This window comes from Tribolium castaneum, chromosome 6 (assembly GCF_031307605.1).
Source record: "Tribolium castaneum strain GA2 chromosome 6, icTriCast1.1, whole genome shotgun sequence".
Classification (NCBI taxonomy): Eukaryota; Metazoa; Arthropoda; class Insecta; order Coleoptera; family Tenebrionidae; genus Tribolium; species Tribolium castaneum.
In genome coordinates this window covers 5,948,540-5,970,560 of record NC_087399.1, presented here as the reverse complement: position 1 = coordinate 5,970,560, position 22,021 = coordinate 5,948,540, and the positions used below count along the sequence as shown (strand labels likewise).

Sequence of the window (22,021 nt, the reverse complement as noted above, 5' to 3'; positions counted from 1 at the left end):
AAAAAATCAAACATCAAAAAATCGAACATATGGACTTTTTGTGGACTTTTAACAACTTTAGTGGGTTGTTAAGACATATAGAAGTCCATAAAAATTTGCTAGAGTTTGTTTAAAAAAAATTTTTTTTCACCTCTTTGAAGGTAAGTGTATTACTCAGGAAATTGAGCAAAAAAATTTAAAATTTTAAACCTTGTGAAAACTTGGTATAATACAGAAAACGAACCGCTGAATTCAATAGAACAAACCGCATTGCTCTACGACTTTTAGTTTTTGAGTTATGAATTTTTTTTGTTGAATAAAATTTTCCACTATCGGAAATGCCTATCTTAATTTTTTGCAAAAAAGTTTAAAATGTTAGAACTTGTTGAAAGTTGGTATAATACAGAAAATGAACCGCTGAATTCAATGGAATAAACCGCATTGCTCTACGACGTTTAGTTTTTGAGTTATGAATTTTTTTGTTAAATAAAAATTTTGAAAATTAGGAGTTTAATGAAGTAATTTAAAAAAGTGAAAGAATTCTCAATACAACTGCGGTAGTTAGGTAGAAATACAATGTCCGAAAATATGAACCTATCCGAAATTATGGTATTTTACCTGATAGTTTTTTTCATGCAATACTGCTTATTTTTGACTAATTAAGTAATTATTCAGTCGAAAAACTGCGAAAAAAAGGAGAGATTTGCTTGGAAAACCAGAAAAGGCCATTGAAACACAAACTCGTTTATTGTCAAATGTTTTATTAAATATACTTGCACAAAAAAATTTGAAAAAGGAATAAAAACTATGTACAGCACAATTGATCAATGACTCTACAATCGGATAATACAAAAGTACCTCAAGTGCTTTCTAAACCACAAGAAAATCATGAATCAATTTACGCCGACGCCGCCAACTCCTTCATCCTGTTGAGCGCGCTTCCGGCCTTAAACCACCCAATTTGTAGCTCATTAAGCGAATGATTAAGTAAAATTTTCTCGACCTTTCCATCGGCATGTTTAATCTCACACTCAACGGGCTTCCCTGGAGTTAAACTCGCGAGACCTTTAAGACTAATTTTATCGGTAGGTTGAATCTTATCGTAATCGCTGGGATTTGAGAACGTCAAAGGCAAGAGCCCCTGTTTTTTGAGATTGGTTTCGTGGATACGCGCGAAAGATTTAACAATAATGGCCCGACCGCCGAGATGTCGGGGCTCCAAGGCGGCATGCTCCCGCGAACTTCCCTCCCCGTAATTATCGTCGCCGATGGCCACCCACCCTATTTTGTTGGCCTTGTAGTGGCGCGCAACGTCGGGGACTGCGCCCCACTCGCCCGTCAGCTGGTTCTTGATCTTGTTCATTTCGCCGTTTTCCGCATTTGTCGCGCTAAAGGAAAAAACAGTAGAGATTTTTTCAAAAAGCGCGCCTGTTCCTCTATTTTCCCACAATCCCCTACGAAAGTGTCTATTTCCACCTAAATAAGTTGGCAATTTCGAACAAATGTCATTATTTCCCTAACAAATATGATTGTTATACAGGGTCGGTAAAAATATGAATACTGCTAAATATTTTCAGAACGGCTTAACACAGCACCTTGAAATTTGGAAAACAGTTAAATGTGTTTAAATTCTATGATCTGAGTTTTTTCAATTTTCTACCAAAAATAATTCTAAAAATACAAAGCTAACTTGATTTTTTTAAATGACACAAAGCGTCAAATTTAATAATTCTTGAAAGAGCATTTTTTTCAAAATTCAGTAATGTAATAACATACACGTTTATTTTTATTAAAAAGTAAAAAAATATAAATACAAAAATTTAATTTTGAATTTCTGGAAAAGTCGAACTTTGTTAGCTTTTTTTATTGGCGATCTGTCACAGTTATTTTAACAATCATTAAATTTTACTTATTTTTTAGGCAAAGTTCAAGCGGCAAAGAGCTAACGAGAAATAATGACAACATTTCGAAGGCTAACAATTTTTTTTTAATTTTATTAGTTTGATATTTTTTTAAGTATAGATTAAAATAAGGTATGCATGTGTTACGCCGGTAACAGTAAAAAGTTACATTGTCTCAACTCCCCCCTAAATCTGTTAACTTGAATACGAGCACAAAGACGGGACCATTTCAGAAAACTGCTGATAGATGCCGCCACCACAAATACAAAAACAAAATTAGAAATCTTCATTTAAAGAATTAAAAAAATAGTTGAAACACTGTACCTTTTACCATAAAACTCAGAAAAAACCCCTCACATATATTTATATTTTTAGATGTAGCTTTTAAAACTAATGATTTTGACATAATTGGTTGACTTTGCTTATTTTCTGAAATATTTTAATTTTTTGAACAAAAAAATATCTTTTCAAAGAGGAGAGTTCAGACTTAAATCCTGAATCAATTGATTAGAGAATTGCAATGAGGAACGTAAACAATTTAAGAAGTTTGTTAAAAGTTGAAAACTTGAAAAAGTTAAGTAGAACGCCCTATTTTTTGTTTTTGCTTCTTAAAGATTATTAAATTGTCTATCTAAAAATATAATGCTTCAAATGCCTAAAGTTAATAATTAAAAAGATATTTGGTGTTAAAATTTTATTTTAATTAAATCATTATGGAGTTTATACGGTGATTTAAAAATTCACCATAAATATTAAAATTTTAATTTCACTTTAAAAAGTGACCAAAAGTTAAAGTTAAAGTTATTATTAGCTGAAAATTTCACTTTTCGACCACTGAAACAAAAATTAATAATTTTTAATGATTTTTTTTAATGTTTAAAGTTAAATATCTTTTAAGTAATCAGCAAGAGATACTTAACTGTTATTGTTTTTAGATAGAAAATTTAAAGTTCTTTTAGATGCAAAAATAAAAAATGGGTGTTCCATTTAAAATTTTTAAGTTATTTAACTTTTAACAAACCTCTTAAATTTTTTATTCTCTTGGTCGAAGTGAGCTAAAAAAAGTTTGAACATTCTACTTTTCTGGAAGTCTTAGTTTTTGAGTAATGGATTTTTAAAATGAGCGTGTTTTCGTTAAAAAAATAAAATACTTCAAAAACCAAGCAAAATCAACCAATAAAAATTTAAGTCAAAATCCTTAATTTTAAAAACTACATAAAAAACCATAAGTTTGTACATTATAGCTCATTTCAAAAACACTCAGTAAATTTGAAAATAATATTAGGTGAGGGAGAGGGATAGTATCTACAGCTTAGGAAAATAAAATTATCACTTTTCCAATTCTGAATAACGGACTTTACATACTCGCTGGAACACCCTGTATACAAATAACAAACGAGTTTGTTATAAAAAATAATTATGTATTTATTTATTAAAAATAAACGGTTTGATAAAAGTTGTAGAAAAATAGTGTACTTGGGGTGGTGGGAAAAATAGAGTATAAAACTCGATGGAAAGTGTCTATCGCTTGCTCGTTCTCACTCGCACGATATCAGTCACTTTCCACACTCGTTATGTAAGAAACTCTTACCCAATAAACATGTTGTTGGAAATATTATCGAGATGCCCTCTGTACTTCAGCCACGGCCCAGCTGCCGAAATGTGATCAGTCGTGCATTTCCCCTTGACTTTGATCAAAACGACCAAATCCTCCAAATCCTTCCCGTTCCACTTGTCGAAAGGTTCCAACAGTTGCAACCGCTGTGACGTGGGGCTGACGTCAACCTTGACGGTGCTTCCGTCAGCCACGGGGGCTTCGTAGGTGTCTTGACCGGGGTCGAAACCTTTGGTAGGGAGTTCGTCCCCGAAGGGCGAACTCAATTTGAATTTCTTGCCGTCTTTTCCGGTCAGTTCATCTTTAGTGGGGTCGAAGTCCAATCGGCCCGCAATACTTAGAGCTGTGACCAGCTCCGGTGATGTGACGAAAGAATGTGTCGCCGGATTGGCGTCGTTACGACCGGTGAAGTTACGATTGTATGAGGTTACAATGGTGTTCTTTTCGCCCTTTTTCACGTCTTTGCGGTCCCATTGCCCGATGCACGGGCCACAAGCGTTGGCCAATACCTGGGTACAAAGGAATTTTGTTAAATTCCGGCCGGCTGATCTGTAGACTTTAAACGGGTCAAGTCGGATGCATTTTTATCAACAGACGGTGTTATCTTTCTTGTTGAGCAATACATTTTTTAAAAGGGAGATAAAAAATTAAGGAGTTCCTTGTCGTTGTTCATTGAGCGTTGCGTAACTTACGCACGCGATTCAATGGCAGATGATTGGGCCAGAATTTGGCAAACGCAAGGACGATCGTAATCAAGTCGAGTCAAATAGATTTCAATAAAAATCGACAATTTTTGGGCTATAGGCAAAGTTCAAAACAGACCACCATCAAAATTTAGACGGAACATTTTATCAGACACTTTTATGAAAAATCTGTTAATATCGTTCCAAAATTTTTTAATAAAAAGTCAAATCTTTGCTTCTTTTGAGTATTGTGTTTCTTATTTTTGTTAAAATCGTTACTATTTTTTATGTCCCATCCGTAGGTAATCTCACTATTTTTCATTATTGTCATACACTTTATTCAAAAATTTATTCATTTCTATTATGAGTAAATAGATGGCACCTCTAACATATTTTTGTTCTTTTAAAAGTATCCACAGTTTTTTTAACTTATTTTAGACTCAATTTTTACTATGCGCATTTGTGTCCCGTCCGTAATCGTTATTTATAATAATTTTGAAAAAGTTGGTGGCACAAATTTATGGTGCTTTATGGATGTTTAATTAATATCACACTTTAACTATTATAATCTTTTTATTAAAAAATAAGCCATTTCGAAAGTAAAAGTTGACAGAATTATGTCCCGTCCGTGATAAAGTAAAATGCTTACAGACCAACGTGTTTATACTATTTTTTTAACCACCTTCACAGTCCTAGAAAATTGGATTTTTTTTAAACTTTTTTTTTCTTTTCTGTCCGTTTTTTGCAAAAGGAATTGTTTTTATTTTATATTTCACGAAAAGGTCCCCATTTCCCATGCTTGAGTAGTAAAATGCATTCAAAAAAAGTAAAAAAAAAACATAAACATATTTGTAATGTCGATTTTTATTTTTCAAACGTTTTATAAAGCATAATTATAGCGACCTCTTTATTGATAATGAAGCTCAAGCAAACAGACCCAGATCTAATATTTATTAAAAAAAAATATATTGTTACCTTGTTAAATATTAACAATTAGAAATTTTTGAATTCTAAAAGAGTTACTGCATAGCATATGTTGCACATGTAATGTAAAATAATAATCTGATTTTCCGAATACACATTATTAAAAAAAAATAAGAAATATAAAAAACCAGGTTCTTGGGCCAAAACTAGCCGAAAATAAAATTTAATTCGAAAAAAACGATACACTTTATTTAACCTAAAACTCATAAAAAATCTTTCTCTCCAACAATGTTTCCGAAATTTTGACAAAAAAAAAATTTACGAAATCACCGAAATAACACAATAACATTTTCATTTTGCGATATCTAATCAATTAATAAACTAGTTTTTGTGTTTTTTATCCTAACTTATTTATGTTTAAGAGAAGAATCTATGTTAAACAAAATGTGCTGTAGACTGAAACTTCTAAGCCAAAAAAAAATCGTTCTATAATATTAGGTCAAAATTAGTTTTTATTTTTTTAATGAATCATAATACTAGCACTATTAAGACAAAGTTGACAATTCTCAGAACAATGCAGTAAAGACTTTATTTTGAAATTTCTAACAATTACAGAAATGTATAACTGGACAAAAAATCAGAAATAACCCATTACTGACTCATCCTGTATAAAAAAACACCGTGGGAGAAATGACCGAATGGACAACATAATATGTCCCGATGTTTTTTAGGCAAATTATTTTACCGAAAAGTAGGTAAATAAAATTGATTTGTTTAATCCATATTAAAAAAATCACTTTACAGAATCGAAAAAGTGCAAATAAGTGTAAAAGTTTGTTGGTTTTATATCATATTCTCAACTTTTAGCAAAAAAATTACGTATTCATTTAGAATTTAGATCAAATTTGGTAGTTTTTTTGGTCAAGTTTAATATAAACACGGAAAAAAACTTAACTTCTGAGTATAAATCCCCAGAACTTGGAAAAATAATGTCGTTTTTGACATAATTCTGTCATTTATTGATTTACTTTTCAAGAAATTTTGCGCAATAATAAAATTTTTGCTGAATGAACACTTAGAAAAGGTAAATTTTTGGTCATTTTCGACCGAATTTGGAAATTTTTTTCCTTCTAGTTTAATAAAAACAGGTAGAAAAACTTGATTTTCGGTCTAAAAAAGTGTTTAAAACTTCACAAAAAAGTCACTTTCGACAAAATTTTTTGATTTATTGTTGGCTTACGTTTTAAGAAATTTATACCTTTATTTTGAGAACAATTTATAACTTTCCCCAACTTAGAGTTGATTTCAAATAAATTAAAGAAAACTGATAGGCAAACTTTATAATATACCTCACCGAATATCTTTTATTTTCATTCAAATTTTTGTACGAGAAGCTCATTTTTGCCCATTACAAATGTCATTGACACCGCATTCATAAGATAATAACCTTTAGAGGGTAATTAACTGTAAAAATTGCATCGTCAGGCAGATTACGTAAGTATGTAAAATTTTAGTTCATTTAGACAACAGAAACCCTCTCAAATTTGGCCCGTTAAACATGAAACAGACAGACAGACAACAGAGCAAGTTAAATAAAATGTTCTAAATTTTGCCCGAAATTTCTAAGAAAAAAATCCAAAAAAAAACATGTTGCATAAGTTTATTTCGCCCACTTACCGTGCCTCCGAAATCCCTCAAAGTCTTGGCAATTCCATCCCTTTCAATCGTCGCCCTGATCTGCTCCGATCCCGGCGTGACATTGAACGGAATCTTCGATTTCAACCCATGATTCATCGCCTCTTTGACGATACTCGCACACCTGCCCATATCCTCGTACGAGCTATTAGTACACGACCCAATCAACCCGACTTTGATATCAACCGGCCACCCATTTTTCTTCGCCGCTTCTCCCAACTTACTGATCGGATTCGCCAAATCGGGCGTAAACGGCCCATTAACATGCGGTTCAAGCGTATCAAGATTAATCTCAATCACTTGATCGTACGTGCAGTCTTCATCACGGTTCAAAAGCGCACTTTTAACTTTATCAGCCTCTCCGGCGATCTCCCCTCGCTTGGTGGCCTTCAAGTAGTCGCTCATGCGACTATTGTACGGGAAAATGGAAGTTGTGGCCCCAATTTCAGCCCCCATGTTGCAAATGGTTGCCATCCCGGTGCACGAAATGGAATCAACCCCAGGCCCGAAGTACTCAACGATAGCGCCAGTGCCCCCTTTAACGGTCAAAATATCGGCCACTTTCAGGATGATGTCCTTGGGGGACGTCCAACCGCCCAATTTCCCGGTGAGTTTGACACCGATCACGTTGGGACATTTCAGCTCCCAGGGGATGTTGGCCATGACGTCCACGGCGTCGGCGCCGCCGACACCGATGCACAGGCCGCCCAGACCGCCCCCATTGGGGGTGTGCGAGTCGGTGCCGATCATGAGAAGGCCAGGGAAGGCATAATTTTCGAGGATGATTTGGTGGATGATTCCGGAGCCCGGTTTCCAGAAACCGACGCCGTATTTGTTACCGGCGCTGCTTAGGAAACTGTAAACCTCCTGGTTGAGGTCTTTAGCGCGGGCCAAGTCCTTTTCGCCGCCCACTTGGGCTTCGATCAAGTGGTCGCAGTGAATGGTTGATGGGACAGCGACACGTTTCAAACCGCTGGAAATAAATTGTAACATGGCCATCTGGGCGGTGGCGTCTTGCATAGCCACACGGTCCGGGCGTAAGCGCAAATAAGACGTGCCACGTTGGACATCCTGAACAAAAATCAAGACAAATAATTAAAATAATCTAGAGAAAACTGTGTACAAACATTTAAAAAGTGAGGTTTTGGTAATAAATCAAGGCCAACTTCGAAGAAGTCGCTCAAACAAATCAGTTTTTTTCAATTTTTATTTTACTATTATTTATTAGTTTCATAACTATTCATTAAATTTGGAGCAATTTCAGTCAACTTCAGGCGATTTACTAAACAAATTTACATCATTTTTGCGATATTTTGTCGAAGCAAAACACAAGAAACTAGCATACAGGTGTCCCAATAATAAAAAAACACCAAAGTTATCTTTTTTCAAATAGAACGCCTTAAATTTTATTGCATTTTTCAACCTAGCTTTTAATACTGATGATTTTAATCGAAACTTGTATTGGACACTTTTGCTTAGTTTTTGAAATAATTTGATTTTTTTGACAAAAACATGTATTATTCAAAAAATTATTACTCAAAAATCAAGAATCGTAGAAAAGTCTTTGACATAATTCTGTAATTTAGTTGCTTACTTTTCAAAAAATTGAGTTTTTGCTGAATAAACACTTAGAAAAGATAAATTTTTGGTAATTTTCGACCAAATTTGGTAATTTTTGCGTTCTAGTTTAATAAAAACACAGAAAAAAACTTAATTTTTGGTCAAACAACGGGTTAGGTTCTCAGAACTTGCAAAAATAATGTCATTTTTGACATAATTCAGTAAATTATTGGCTTATTTATTATGATATTTTGCACAATAATTAAGCTTTTGCAAAATAAATGCTTAGAAAATATAAATTTTTGGTCATTTTCGACCAAATTTGGTAGTTTTTTTGGTCTAGTTTAATAAAAACACGGGAAAAAAACTTGACTTCTGGGTATAAATCCCCAGAACTTGGAAAAATAATGTCGTTTTTGACATAATTCTGTGATTTATTGATTTACTTTTCAAGAAATTTTGCGCAATAATTAAATTTTTGCTGAATGAACACTTAGAAAAGGTAAATTTTTGGTCATTTTCGACCGAATTTGGTGATTTTTTTCCTTCTAGTTTATTAAAAACAGGTAGAAAAACTTGATTTTTGGTCTAAAAAAGTGTTTAAAACTTCACAAAAAAGTCACTTTTGACAAAATTTTGTGATTTATTGTTGGCTTACGTTTAAGAAATTTTGCGCAATAATTGAGTTGTTACTGAATAAACGATTAGAAAAGGCAAATTTCTTGTCATTTTTGACCAAATTTGGTGATTTTTTGTTCCAGTTTAATAAAACATGAGAAGAAAATCATGATTTTTGGTCTAAAAACGTGAATAAATCCTCTGAACTTGCAATAATAATGTCATTTTTGACCTAATTCTGTGAATTATTGGCTTATTTTTTAAGAAATTTTGTGCAATAATTGAGGTTTAACTGAATAAACTTAAGAAAAGGTAAATTTTTGGTCATTTTCGACTAAACTTGGTGATTTTTTTCGTTCCAGTTTAATAAAGACAAGAAAAAAAACTGAAAAAAAATGGAGCAAGTCGTTGTAAAATTTAACACTTTCGTAGAATTCTGAAAATATATATCTTCCAACAAAATGAAAGTCCGAATGTCTCTTATCCTTATCAGCATTCAAAAGTTGATCACACACTTTTTCTTCTTCGCCCCTGTATAAGACAAACTACTCATTTTTTATTTATGAACTTACGTGATTTCAGGCAATTTTAAGTAACTTAACTCAAAAAAAAAACTAAAAAAGCCGTCGAATTAGTCTTAAATTATTTCATTAAATTCAAGCGGCTCAGCTCATAAACGAACATGATATTAAATAGGTGATTGATTTTTTGATTATTAATTGCAAACTTTTAAAATAAAGAAAAATAGGGGTAGTATAAAGAATTATATTTTGAATACCAAGAAACAGACCTCAGACAAAAATTCCATCTAAAAGTCTGTATTGTAAAAAATAAGGTAATTAAATTACATTGAATATAAGGTTTAAAATTTTTGTTAAAAGACTGAAAAATAAGTTCGCTGATTTTTTTATTTTTAAAGTAATTTAAAAGTATTATTTTAAAAGTTTTTCAATTTCGCTCTACTTTGAAGACTTCTGGCATATTTTATGAACAGACAAAAGTCTTTGAAACCTGATTTAGTGACTAGTCTTAATCTTGTAAAAAAATTTCTTTATACTATATTGTTTACAAATTTATATAAATATTTGTTAGAGATACTAAATATTACCTAATTAATTAATTATAGATATTTAAAGAACTGTAGACAAATTCTAAAAAATTCACAAGCACAGAAAAAAGTATTTAACAGCAAACACTTAGTTTTTGAAATATGGTAAAAATATACACTAAGTACACTCACCCTGCAGACAAAAATAAACACAATTTTCAATCATTGCTGCTTTCCTTATATATTTATAAAAAAATTCTAATCAGGATGTGAGGCTTTGTTATCATGTCAGTTTTTTTCATCGGAAGCCACTCGTAAATTAAAATGTTTTGTAGCAAGTGATATTTTAGGTAATTTTGGTTATAGAAAACGATCTTTTTCTTGCACAATTTGTTAAAAAAAACACCAAAGTAAGTAAAAACAAACCGTGCATTATTTTAGAAGAAAGTTACTATGTTATAAAAAATCCACGGAAAAAAGTTGTCCCTTTGTTGTAAAAATACACCAACGAAACATGTTTTTGTAATTATAAAGATACCTACCTAATATTTTTTAGAAAATATTATTACAAACAAATACAAGACTAGTTACTAATGTGAGGTAGTTTGTTAGCCACTCAAAGTTTCAATTTATGTATTTATTTATAATTTTTAGCGTACTTCGATCGCCTTTATCGCAACTCGAATTGATAAACACAATTCAACATTTGGTATTTTGCACCGAAAGTGCAACAAGTTGTCGTATTTTTATGCTATCTGCTAAAAATAACCATGTAAATACGAAACGTTAAGCTCGTGGCTTCAATATCTAAAAATAATACAAATCGGAAAACACATATTTTCATATTGCGGAATAAAAATTTATTAGATAGAAACTTATTAGATAGAATCCAAATCCACACGACAAACAGATTAGATGTGTTTTATATAAATTTAAACCTTGATCAGAAAAATTCCACTGAAAAAAAATCAACCAATCGCACTCTCCTTATCACGAGAACATCGAACAGTTATGTTTTCGTGGTGTTACATAAGCGTAACTTTAGGACGGTTTTTTCCTCCAGAGACAATCTCTACTAATCATGCTAATTATTCTTTACCTATTTACAATATTTGAATTTTTGGAAAACAAGACGTAAATACACCCAGATAAAAACACTAGGTCTAGATTCGTCTAATTTATGTGAATTATTTATAGCTGAGAATAAAAATTCAGCTGTTTGTATTCTTGGGGCAAAAATACGAGTTATAAATAAAAATAAGATAAATAAAATTGTGTGGCATCTCGAATCCTCTCCAAACATGATTTTTTCCATAAAACAATACGCTTTCTGAGTGGCACAAAGCCCCTTATCGTGATAATAACAATAAATTATTGTTATCACCTCCCCAAGGTCAAAAAGTCATCCTCACCTAACCTCACTTTTGACCACCCGGTTACGTAACAACTGCACCAAAACCTTGCATTTCCTCCCGAATTTACGAGAGCTGTCTTTTGGCCAAATAAAGCGCTAGATTGTTGCTAAATTACCTGATTTTGGGGGTCGTCCAGATGGGAGTAGAGCACTTTTTCCGAAAGAGTCAAGGGGCGGTTGAGCCTCTTTTTGACAATTTCTAGATTTTTGATTAGCTTATCATAGGGAAGTCCGTCCTTGTCGAATTTGCTCATAGCCACTTTGGAGGCGGCCGCTGCCAGTGGCGAAACGTGGAAACATCTTATTTGGATTTCGGTCAGCAAAGCACTGCTGGCCTTGCCACCCTGAAAAAAAAAACCAAAAAATAGCGCAACTTTACTTATTTTTGCGGACTTGGGGGCACAAGAGCCTTGTGCTACCGGCACGTGACTCCCCTGGGGCGGCTTACTCACCTGGCGATGCAAAACTCGCATACAGTGCGCCATGGTTGCAAAAGGGCCCCAAAGCAGTTAGAAATGGTGTTGGCTGGTAATTGTGAAGTACACTCTTACGTATGTACCCTAAATTTGATCTGTTCTCAGCTGGCCGGCTCCGTGCGCACGCATTCACTAATTTTATTCCATTAATAACTTGTTTTCAAATAGTCCCCCTATCGCGACTTTTGCTAAAAATCCGGTTGTTTGTTATTGATCGGGTTTGATAATTTTGCGAAATACTTACCTCGTGTGTGATACCGAGGGCCAGGTTCACGTTTCAACAGGAAGTACTTCTGAAAATTTACGATGAATTTTTTTAATGACATCCACTTTTGGCATAACACTAAATGACAGTCGTGTCAAAAATCAGTCTTTTGGCCCAAAATATATTCCTCTGCAAGTTTGTGGCTTTTCGAACTTTCATATTAACGCAAAATGCAGTAGTTACGTTTTTTGCTTTATTTAAAAAAAAATTCCAAATAATTTTTTTTGTTGCTTTATGCTAGTTGGCAGACACGTCGGTATTGCTGGTTGCAGCAATTACATCAATATCTCCCGTTTTTTATTTAACTGTTTTTTAATTCTTGGTCTAGGTTAACATAAAATCGTTAAATCATTCCAGTTACTTATTGTTTTTTTATTAATTGATTTCTGTGGCGTTTTCTTAGATTTAAACTTGTCCGTTCTAACTACGGAGGACTATAAGTTAGGAGACGAAAGGAGATTTTTTTCAAGTAACTAGTGAATTGGTTGGATTTAATTTTTTTTATGATTTTTGGCCCCGAAACGGTCTAACGCTCGAAGCACTCTCAGTTTTACTCCATCGTACTATTTTTTTGGGTTCAGAAAACCTCTCCTTTTGTCTCCTAAGTTGTAGTCCTCCGTAGGCAGGACATTGGTCTCTAACTCTTGGTAACATTTTTTGAAAATGTTTTTTTATGTGATGCCTTCTACATTTTTTTAAACTTTTAATAAAGAAGCTTGAAGGCAAAATCAAGGGGTTGTGCTTTAGTGACATTGTCAAAAATGGGATTTTTTACCGAACGTTGTTTCTACACATTTATCATCGTATTTCTGGCAGTATTTGCAATTGTAGTCCCGATTCTTATAATACAATTGGGAAAAAAGCACCCACAATACGTCTACCTATTTAAAGACCTGGAGTCGCGCCACACAAAATCAAAAAAGCTTCCAACATCACCCCCAGACCGATATTACTCTCTGAGCGAAGTAAGGAATTAAAAATACGCTCATTTCTTTATCGTATTTTTCAAGCTGGATGAATACTTGAACAATTTTGTGACTCGTCGTGATATTTTATTTTCGATCAATGCAATTGGTGAGACTGAATATTTCGCCAATCCGATTTATGAAGTCAGTCTGGCGAAAAAGGGAGATCCCAAGCCCATGGTGCTCATAGTGGCTGGGATACAGGCCAAGGACTGGACTAGTGTGTACACCGCGATTAACATGATGCATCTGTTTTTTGCGGACCTTCGGGGAACCACCAAGATTTTGGAAAAATTCAATTTTCATTTTCTGCCGCTGTTGAACCCTGATGGGTACCACTTGGCCACGACTTGGGTAAAAAACGGCAAGTTTTGCCCGGGTTTATTTTTTTTACAGCCGATTTATTCGAACTGGATTAACAATACCAGTAATTACGACGAGACTGCTGATGTAATAAAAAGTCCTCAAGGAAATAGCGTTTTGTATGACTTTGGGGTAGCTAATGAGCCCAGCTACGATTTTTTGTACTTTACTTGAAATTGTAGCAATCTTCGGGGAAAACCGAAGAAGCCAAAAGCTTCAAAGAGTACTTTAACGAACACAAGAGTCACATAAAAGCCGTCTGTTTTCTATTTTCCCCCACGAACGTGTCATTCAACAACTCAAAAAAATACTTTCAGTTCTCGAAAGAGTATTTGGATAAGGATGAAGATCGGGAGAAATTTTTGGAGGAGGTGGCAAGTAAATTATCTCAGGACAGTTCTTCCTTCCAGTATGTTACATATTTAGACGAACCCTCGAAAAACAGGATTGATAATTGGATATCATCCAAAAGTTCGAAGCCTGTTTTAGTGATGAACTTCATTGCCGATTTCGGGCCACGTGCTGCGGAAATCCTTTCGAAGATTTCACGAACGTACGCCCGCCAAATCCACGCCATTATCACAAAAGTTGTGACCTCGCTCCAGGCCAAGTTTAAAAATTTTTGAACTTGGCGCCGCAGTCAGGGACTTTCGCTGTCGCGACCCGAGTTGAGGTTATGTCAGTTGTTTTTGAAAAAAATGCTTGAATTGTACGATTTTTTAAATGATGAGAGTGATAAAACGAGTTTTTCTATGTTTGTCTCGATTTTGTGTCTCAAAGTGTTGTACATTATCGGAATGACTTTTTACATCATGTCGAGATTTACTGAAATTTTGTCTTAAAAATGTTCTACGTTAAAAATGTAAATACTGACGATTTTTGCACTTGAGGCTCAAACCGCTCCATTCTAGCCTTCCGCTCTCAACAAGCCGTGGATTTTGTCCAAAAAAGGCGACGAAAATGTCGTTGCAATCCCGCTTGAAGTTTGCAGACTTTTAAAAAACTACCATATAATGACAATTGAGTTTCTCTACCACAACTACCGGAAAGGGGTGAGGGCGGGTGTGGTCCCACTTGGGGCTGATTGGTGCGCTTGTAGGTCAAGGGGGCGGTTTTGAACCAACAGCGCGGGATGAATTTCAGTTTACAGATTGGGGCGTTTCTCAGAGCTATTGTGCAAAGTCCGGCCCTTATTTTGGTTATTTGTAGTAGAGAATCGAGTTGTTACTGGCATTACCACCTGGTAAACCACGCCGGTTTTGACGTCGTTCAAATAACTTCAAAAAGTAAGGAGTTTTGGTTTTGTTACAATAATCCTGAAGAGGTGGTTGTAGACGCTGATGATACTTACGAGAGCAATAACAAAATAGCTTTACTTGTAACACATGACTGCTTGAAACTATGCGAGGGGCTACTCGATTGTGACTTTTTTTCCGTCATTGTGGAGGATTTGGACCAACTCGCGCTCAAACGAATTATTAAAAGACTGAATGGGACGTTCAATGTGGGGCTCACAACTCGGAGTTTTTACGTAAGTTAATCACTCAATCCTTGGAGTTTACGTAATAATGCACATTTATTAATAAATAAATAAATACATTATTAATTACTTAGTAAAATATTGTAGGAAGATTCTCGAAATGTAAAACAAAGAAGTTGTATTTTTTGTTTAGAAATTCTTTTTTACGTCCAGCAATTTTTACTATTTAATCTTACAGGGCATTTCATACAGTCACGATTAAAAAGAATGACACTGTTCAGCTAGTTTACACAATATCCAGTTAGTTAATGAATTAGCCAAACGTACACATTAACCGTATCATATCGAAAAGATTAGGGTGTCATTAATTTGATTGTGACTGTACATTATACGCCAATTTAATTCTAATCGAACGAACTGTAGGTAAACATTCTTGGTTGTATTTTGTGTTGTAGTTTTTTATATTTCTAGATATAGTGTTTTTTTGTTGTTGAGATACAATTATTTCAAAAACTTAGCAAAATCTACTAGTAAAAAACATTATGATTAACTACCATGTACACCTAAAAATGCCCAAAATAAAGCGTGTTTTATTTAAAAAAAATTAAAAATTTGCATTGTAACTTTTTTTTTTGATAATTTGGGGCTTCAATTTTTCTTAAATTTCTTTAAAAAATTTAAAAGGTCTTCCCCCAAAATTAATTTCCGGATCCGCCCCTGTTAAAAGCCCAAAAGTGTAAGATAACGTCACCGTCGATGTAATGTGGTAATTTATGCTTTTTTGTTTAAATAACGCGCTAAATTATTTGATATGAGCCAAATTATTTTAGATGCTAATTGTAAGGGTTTTTTTTCAATTATTCTGTTTTCGGTGAAGTTTTGTATTTTTTGTAAATGTCTTGTTCAAAAAAGAGCTAAATTTGTATTCTAAATAAGGAAATGAGCCAAGTGTCAAATAATTTTGACTGAAGATGGTGATTTTTTTAGATTATTTTCAAAAAACGGATTTTTAAACATTTTTCTGTATTGTGTACTACTCATGCTTTTTTACTTATCGTGAATTTTCCATAATATGAATTAACGTTACTTATTAAAAGTTATTAACCAAACAATTGAGAACTTAAAAAGTAAAAAAATACGTCGAAAGCTAAAAATCTGATCAAATGATTTAAAAAAATGCAATCTGTCCATTTAATAGTTATTTTTTAATCAAAATGCCGCCCTGGTCTATAGTCTAGTAATTGTAAATTTTGTAAATATGCCACTGATTTCTGGCACAAAAACCAGCTAAATTACTGTAAATAAACCAAGTACTCGTAATAAATAATTTTGACTTAAGTGTTTTTTTTGTCTTCTTTTAACGAAATTCTAAAAAATTGATGATCTACATAATTTAAAAATTAGCTAAGTCACTCGTATCAAGCCTATAGCTAGCGTAAATTTCGCCTAATAAGAGAGATTTTCCATTTAACTTGAGCGATATTTCTGGATAAAAGACAGTACTTAATGAGGCGATTTTTTGGGTTTTCATGATATATAATAGTTATTAATAATACGAGTGCGAAAACACAAGCTTAAAATTCGAGGATTGTCGTTATGCAACGAGCGTATGCGAGTTGCATATCAACTTTTTTTTGTTAGAACATTTTAATTTAAAACACGTTGCGATGGGAAGCGTGTTTTAAAATAGTGTTTGTAATGTGGGATTCAGATATTAAAAAGAAGGCTTAAAATGTTACCAACAAAAAAATATCAATTAGAGTTGCGAAACAAGCTAAAACCTTCTATTCCAAAATTTTGTTTTCTATGACCTTATTTTTCACACTTTTTTATTATTAATCGTAGTACCAACAAATTGGTATTTGATTTTTAAGTATTTAATGCTCAATTTCTACGAATTTTTTGTAGGTATCTTTATTTAATTGCAACGTTTTTGTTGCTCTTTAAATGTAGACGGCTGGGAACAGCCCTACACTCACGAAATTATTCAAATTTATTCAAATCCATTCCAATTTTCAGACACATCCCGATCAAAAATTGCAATGGAACATGTTGAACTGGGCCAACCCCGGCTGTGTCGGCAAATTAAACGACTTCTACGAGTGAGTTACTCAAACTTGCGGCGTGTCCACACTGTGACACGCATTTTTCCAGGGCCGACAACCGCAATTTCGAACGATTTGACGACAATTACCGTTACTGGTGGATGAGACTGACTTGGGACTTTTGCGAATCGTTTGAAAAACCCACCGACGAGGAAACCGACACTTACGAGAGGAAAATATCAGAGTGGGCTTCCCAAAACGACTTAAACTTTCCCAAAAAACAATCACGCAAACGTAAACACCCCCCAAAGACTGAACCACCTCCAGAGAACGACAGCTCCAACGATACAATCATCAACGAAGTGCCAATTGATAAATACGTCAAGTTGCCCAGCATGGACGAGAGCCCTATTGTCACTTCCATTATTAAAAATTTTGAGATTTCTCCCGAACCGATTCTCACTCGTACGTCTTCGTTGCCATATACTCAAACTCACGCGAGTTACTCCAAGTATGAAGAAGATAGTGTGCTGTTTGCGTTTTTGGATGATAAGGAGCGGCCCAGCACTTCAAAAAGCGAGTCAGAGGAGTTCATTCTGAGTTTGATCAACAAGTCGGAAGACGAATCAAAAGATATTCGGAAAAAGGCTGATGCTGTCTTGCAGAATTAATTGGCATTCCTTTGGGACAAGACTGGCGCTTTTATTACATTTTTATTGTGGCTTTTATTGTATTTATTAGATTCGTAATAAACCGTGCGGCTTTGACCATTTCATTTTTGTGGTTTTGCTGATTCGAGGACAAATGTTAAGGACCAATAAACTGGTCCTTAACATTCTATAAGAAGCAGCATTAATTTAATCGGCAATTAACTGATCACGTGACCAAAATAGACGAATTTGATTGGTCAATTCAAACGTAATGTCATTAGAGCTCGGAAACTCCGTAAACGACCACGATAGGCGGAGCCAATGCGTACTTCATCGAGTGGGGAGATTGAGCAGTGGCGTAGCAAAAAACTATTCCATGATCAAGAAGGGTTTGAGATTTATAATTTGTAGTAGTTACTATTTCCTCTATTCAATAATAGCAAGATGAAATAGTAAAAATCATATCTAATGCTAATACACGTTGATCTCCTAGAAATACAAAGCAGAGACGTCGAATAAATAAAAATACTCAATGAGTAATGAGTAAAAACGCGTTTATTGCAAAAAATGTTTCTACTGGTATTTTTATTATAACTGGTAATATTGAAATGTTAAATTTTAAGACGAATTCCCTACAGATGTAAGGCCACGCCACGCCACTGTTTTCTACCAACACCCCTAATTTAAAGATTGGACTCGTCCGTGACGAGTTTTCGTCTCTGCGCACTTCTACCACCGTTGACGATTTGTCATTTTGCGGACTCTAAATCATCTTTTGACCATTGTAATGTGTTTCTATTAAAAATTAAAACTTGACTGCATTTAATTTCTGAATTTTTTATTCTTATATTGAAGCACTGCAAACCGATTTTTTTCACACCCTTTAAATCCTGCAATTTTCTTTATTTTTGCAGGAGATTAAGCCCTTCGATAGGGCCTTCGACTGTGAAAAAATCATGTTTGAACAAACACCCTTTGGGACCTTATGAATTTTTTAAGATTCTTTAAGATTTTCCTATTTTGCAAGCGTTATTTTTTTTCACCCCTTTTATATCCCGCAATTTTCTTTATTTTTGCAAGAGATTAAGCCCTCCGATTGCGCCTTGGACTGTAAAAAATTCATGTTCAGACAAACACCCCTTGAGACCTTAATGAATTTTTAAAGATTCTATAAAATTTCCCTATTTTGAAAACTTTATTTTCTTTTCATCCCTTTTATATCCTGCAATTTTCTTAATTTTTGTAGGAAATCAAGCCTTCTAATAGGGCCTTTGACTGTACAAAAATCATGTTCGGACAAACGACCCTTAGGATCTTAACGAATTTAAAAAAAATTCGTATTTAAGGATTGCTCTAATTAGTCAAATTAATAACTAACTTGTCCAGCAAGAACCACGTGGAGGTTTAGAGCATTCTTGCCAGGAAAAAAGGATATAAGGATGAGGTAAACAATGATTATTAGAAAATGAGGGAAATAAAAGAATTATTGGTAATTATTGGAAATAAAAAAAAAATACGTGACAAAAATAAAATGCACCTACATTTATGGCTTCTGCGTTGGCTACTATTTGTAGCAAAACAATAAAAAGAAATTAAAAACAACACCATTAAAAAAATCTTTATTTGCATAAAAGTTACATGTTATCAATATTATACAAAATAAAAAACACACAATACAACATAATATGTGGCACTCAAACTATAAGAAATTCAATACCACAGATAAATTGAAGGGAAAAAATGCACCTACCTTTATGGCTTCCACGTTGGCTACTGTTTGTAGCAAAACAATAAAAAGAAATTAAAAACAACACCATTAAAAAATCTTTATTTGCATGAAAATTACAAAAAGCGACATAACTTAAAGGGTGTAAAAAACAATCAAGAATACATATTATATTTAAGGATTGCTCTAAAGGGTCAAATTAGCTAATAACTAATTTGTCCAGCAAGAACCACGTGGAGGTTTAGAGCATTCTTGCCAGGAAAAAAGGATATAAGGATGAGGTAAACAATGATTATTTCAAATGAAGGGAATAAAGGAATTATTGGTTTGTGAAATGAAAAAATAGTACACAAAAATCAAAGCTTTTTCACTTGGCGTTAAATAAATGCTCTTACCTTTTGTACTGCATCTGCTACCATTTGTAGCAAAACTTAAAAAATAAATTAAAAACACAACCAACAAAAAAATTAATTTGTAGGAAAGTTACAACAAGCGACTTTAATATATATTATACAGAATAAAGGATACACAATACGGTATAATATATGGCACACAAGCTATTAAATCAACACATCACAAGATAAAACGGAAAAAATGCACCTACCTTCTTATGGCTTCTGCGTTGGCTACTGTTTGTAGCAAGACATTTAAGAAATTAAAACAACACCAATAAAAATCTTTATTTGCATGAAAGTTACAACAAGCAACGTTTGTCAATATTAAACAAAATAAAAAATACACAATACGTTTGAAATTATTGGTTTGTGAAATAAATAAATACGACACAGCAATAAAATACACCTACCTTCATATCGCTTCCACGTTGGCTACCGTTTGTAGCATTAAAAAAAATAATAATAAAAATGAAACCAAAAAAATGTTTATTTGCATTAAATTTTGAGCAGCCACTTTCATTCATTGAAATTAAAGACAAAATTACGTGGCAATAAATTATTTGAGTGTTTTATTTTATTTATAGTTTCTGTATCTAAAATGCGTCACTCAAAATGTCACTTTCAACACCGCATTTAAAGATTTTAATTGCATTTAAGTTTTATGAAATTATTGGTTTGAGAAATAAATAAATACGACACAGCAAATTAAATTTTGAGCAGCCACTTTCATTCATTGAAATTAAAGACAAAATTACGTGGCAATAAATTATTTGAGTGTTTTATTTCATTTATAGTTACTGTATTTAAAATGTGTCACTCAAAATATCACTTTTCAACACCGCATTTAAAGATTTTAATTGCATTTAAGTTTTATGAAATTATTGGTTTGAGAAATAAATAAATACGACACAGCAATAAAATACACCTACCTTCATATCGCTTCCACGTTGGCTACCGTTTGTAGCATTAAAAAAAATAATAATAAAAATGAAACCAAAAAAATGTTTATTTGCATTAAATTTTGAGCAGCCACTTTCATTCATTGAAATTAAAGACAAAATTACGTGGCAATAAATTATTTGAGTGTTTTATTTTATTTATAGTTTCTGTATCTAAAATGCGTCACTCAAAATGTCACTTTCAACACCGCATTTAAAGATTTTAATTGCATTTAAGTTTTATGAAATTATTGGTTTGAGAAATAAATAAATACGACACAGCAAATTAAATTTTGAGCAGCCACTTTCATTCATTGAAATTAAAGACAAAATTACGTGGCAATAAATTATTTGAGTGTTTTATTTCATTTATAGTTACTGTATTTAAAATGTGTCACTCAAAATATCACTTTTCAACACCGCATTTAAAGATTTTAATTGCATTTAAGTTTTATGAAATTATTGGTTTGAGAAATAAATAAATACGACACAGCAATAAAATACACCTACCTTCATATCGCTTCCACGTTGGCTACCGTTTGTAGCATTAAAAAAAATAATAATAAAAATGAAACCAAAAAAATGTTTATTTGCATTAAATTTTGAGCAGCCACTTTCATTCATTGAAATTAAAGACAAAATTACGTGGCAATAAATTATTTGAGTGTTTTATTTTATTTATAGTTTCTGTATCTAAAATGCGTCACTCAAAATGTCACTTTCAACACCGCATTTAAAGATTTTAATTGCAATTAAGTTTTATGAAATTATTGGTTTGAGAAATAAATAAACACGACACAGCAATAAAATACACCTACCTTCATATCGCTTCCACGTTGGCTACCGTTTGTAGCATTAAAAAAAATAATAATAAAAATGAAACCAAAAAAATGTTTATTTGCATTAAATTTTGAGCAGCCACTTTCATTCATTGAAATTAAAGACAAAATTACGTGGCAATAAATTATTTGAGTGTTTTATTTTATTTATAGTTTCTGTATCTAAAATGCGTCACTCAAAATGTCACTTTCAACACCGCATTTAAAGATTTTAATTGCAATTAAGTTTTATGAAATTATTGGTTTGAGAAATAAATAAATACGACACAGCAATAAAATACACCTACCTTCATATCGCTTCCACGTTGGCTACCGTTTGTAGCATTAAAAAAAATAATAATAAAAATGAAACCAAAAAAATGTTTATTTGCATTAAATTTTGAGCAAGTTACTTTCATTCATTGAAATTAAAGACAAAATTATTATGTGGCAATAAATTATT

At 32.9% G+C, this 22,021-nt stretch overlaps 2 protein-coding genes across 4 annotated transcripts; one reads left to right on the top strand and one right to left on the bottom strand.

Annotated features, from left to right (window-relative positions):
- Positions 1-723: 723 nt before the first annotated feature.
- mAcon1 (Mitochondrial aconitase 1) lies at positions 724-12,309 on the bottom strand. The gene is made up of 6 exons (XM_969767.5): positions 12,158-12,309; positions 11,890-12,101; positions 11,554-11,781; positions 6,780-7,868; positions 3,472-4,004; positions 724-1,367 (listed from the first exon to the last, which is right to left on the bottom strand). The coding sequence occupies exons 2-6, from the start codon at positions 11,920-11,922 to the stop codon at positions 878-880; spliced, it is 2,373 nt and encodes a 790-aa protein (XP_974860.1). The 5' UTR covers positions 11,923-12,101; positions 12,158-12,309; the 3' UTR covers positions 724-877.
- Positions 12,310-12,526: 217 nt separating this feature from the next.
- LOC103313971 (uncharacterized) lies at positions 12,527-17,806 on the top strand. Of its 3 annotated transcripts, none has more exons than XM_064357199.1 (9): positions 12,527-13,143; positions 13,189-13,497; positions 13,540-13,638; positions 13,689-14,368; positions 14,418-14,558; positions 14,606-14,792; positions 14,829-15,037; positions 17,006-17,088; positions 17,141-17,806. In XM_064357199.1, the coding sequence occupies exons 4-9, from the start codon at positions 14,351-14,353 to the stop codon at positions 17,700-17,702; spliced, it is 1,200 nt and encodes a 399-aa protein (XP_064213269.1). In that variant the 5' UTR covers positions 12,527-13,143; positions 13,189-13,497; positions 13,540-13,638; positions 13,689-14,350; the 3' UTR covers positions 17,703-17,806. The 3 variants fall into 3 exon arrangements, with proteins under 3 accessions (XP_064213269.1, XP_008196835.1, XP_008196836.1); XM_008198614.3 differs by having other exon boundaries at positions 12,735-13,143; positions 14,841-15,037; XM_008198613.3 differs by having other exon boundaries at positions 13,189-13,638.
- The last annotated feature ends 4,215 nt before the right edge of the window (positions 17,807-22,021 follow it).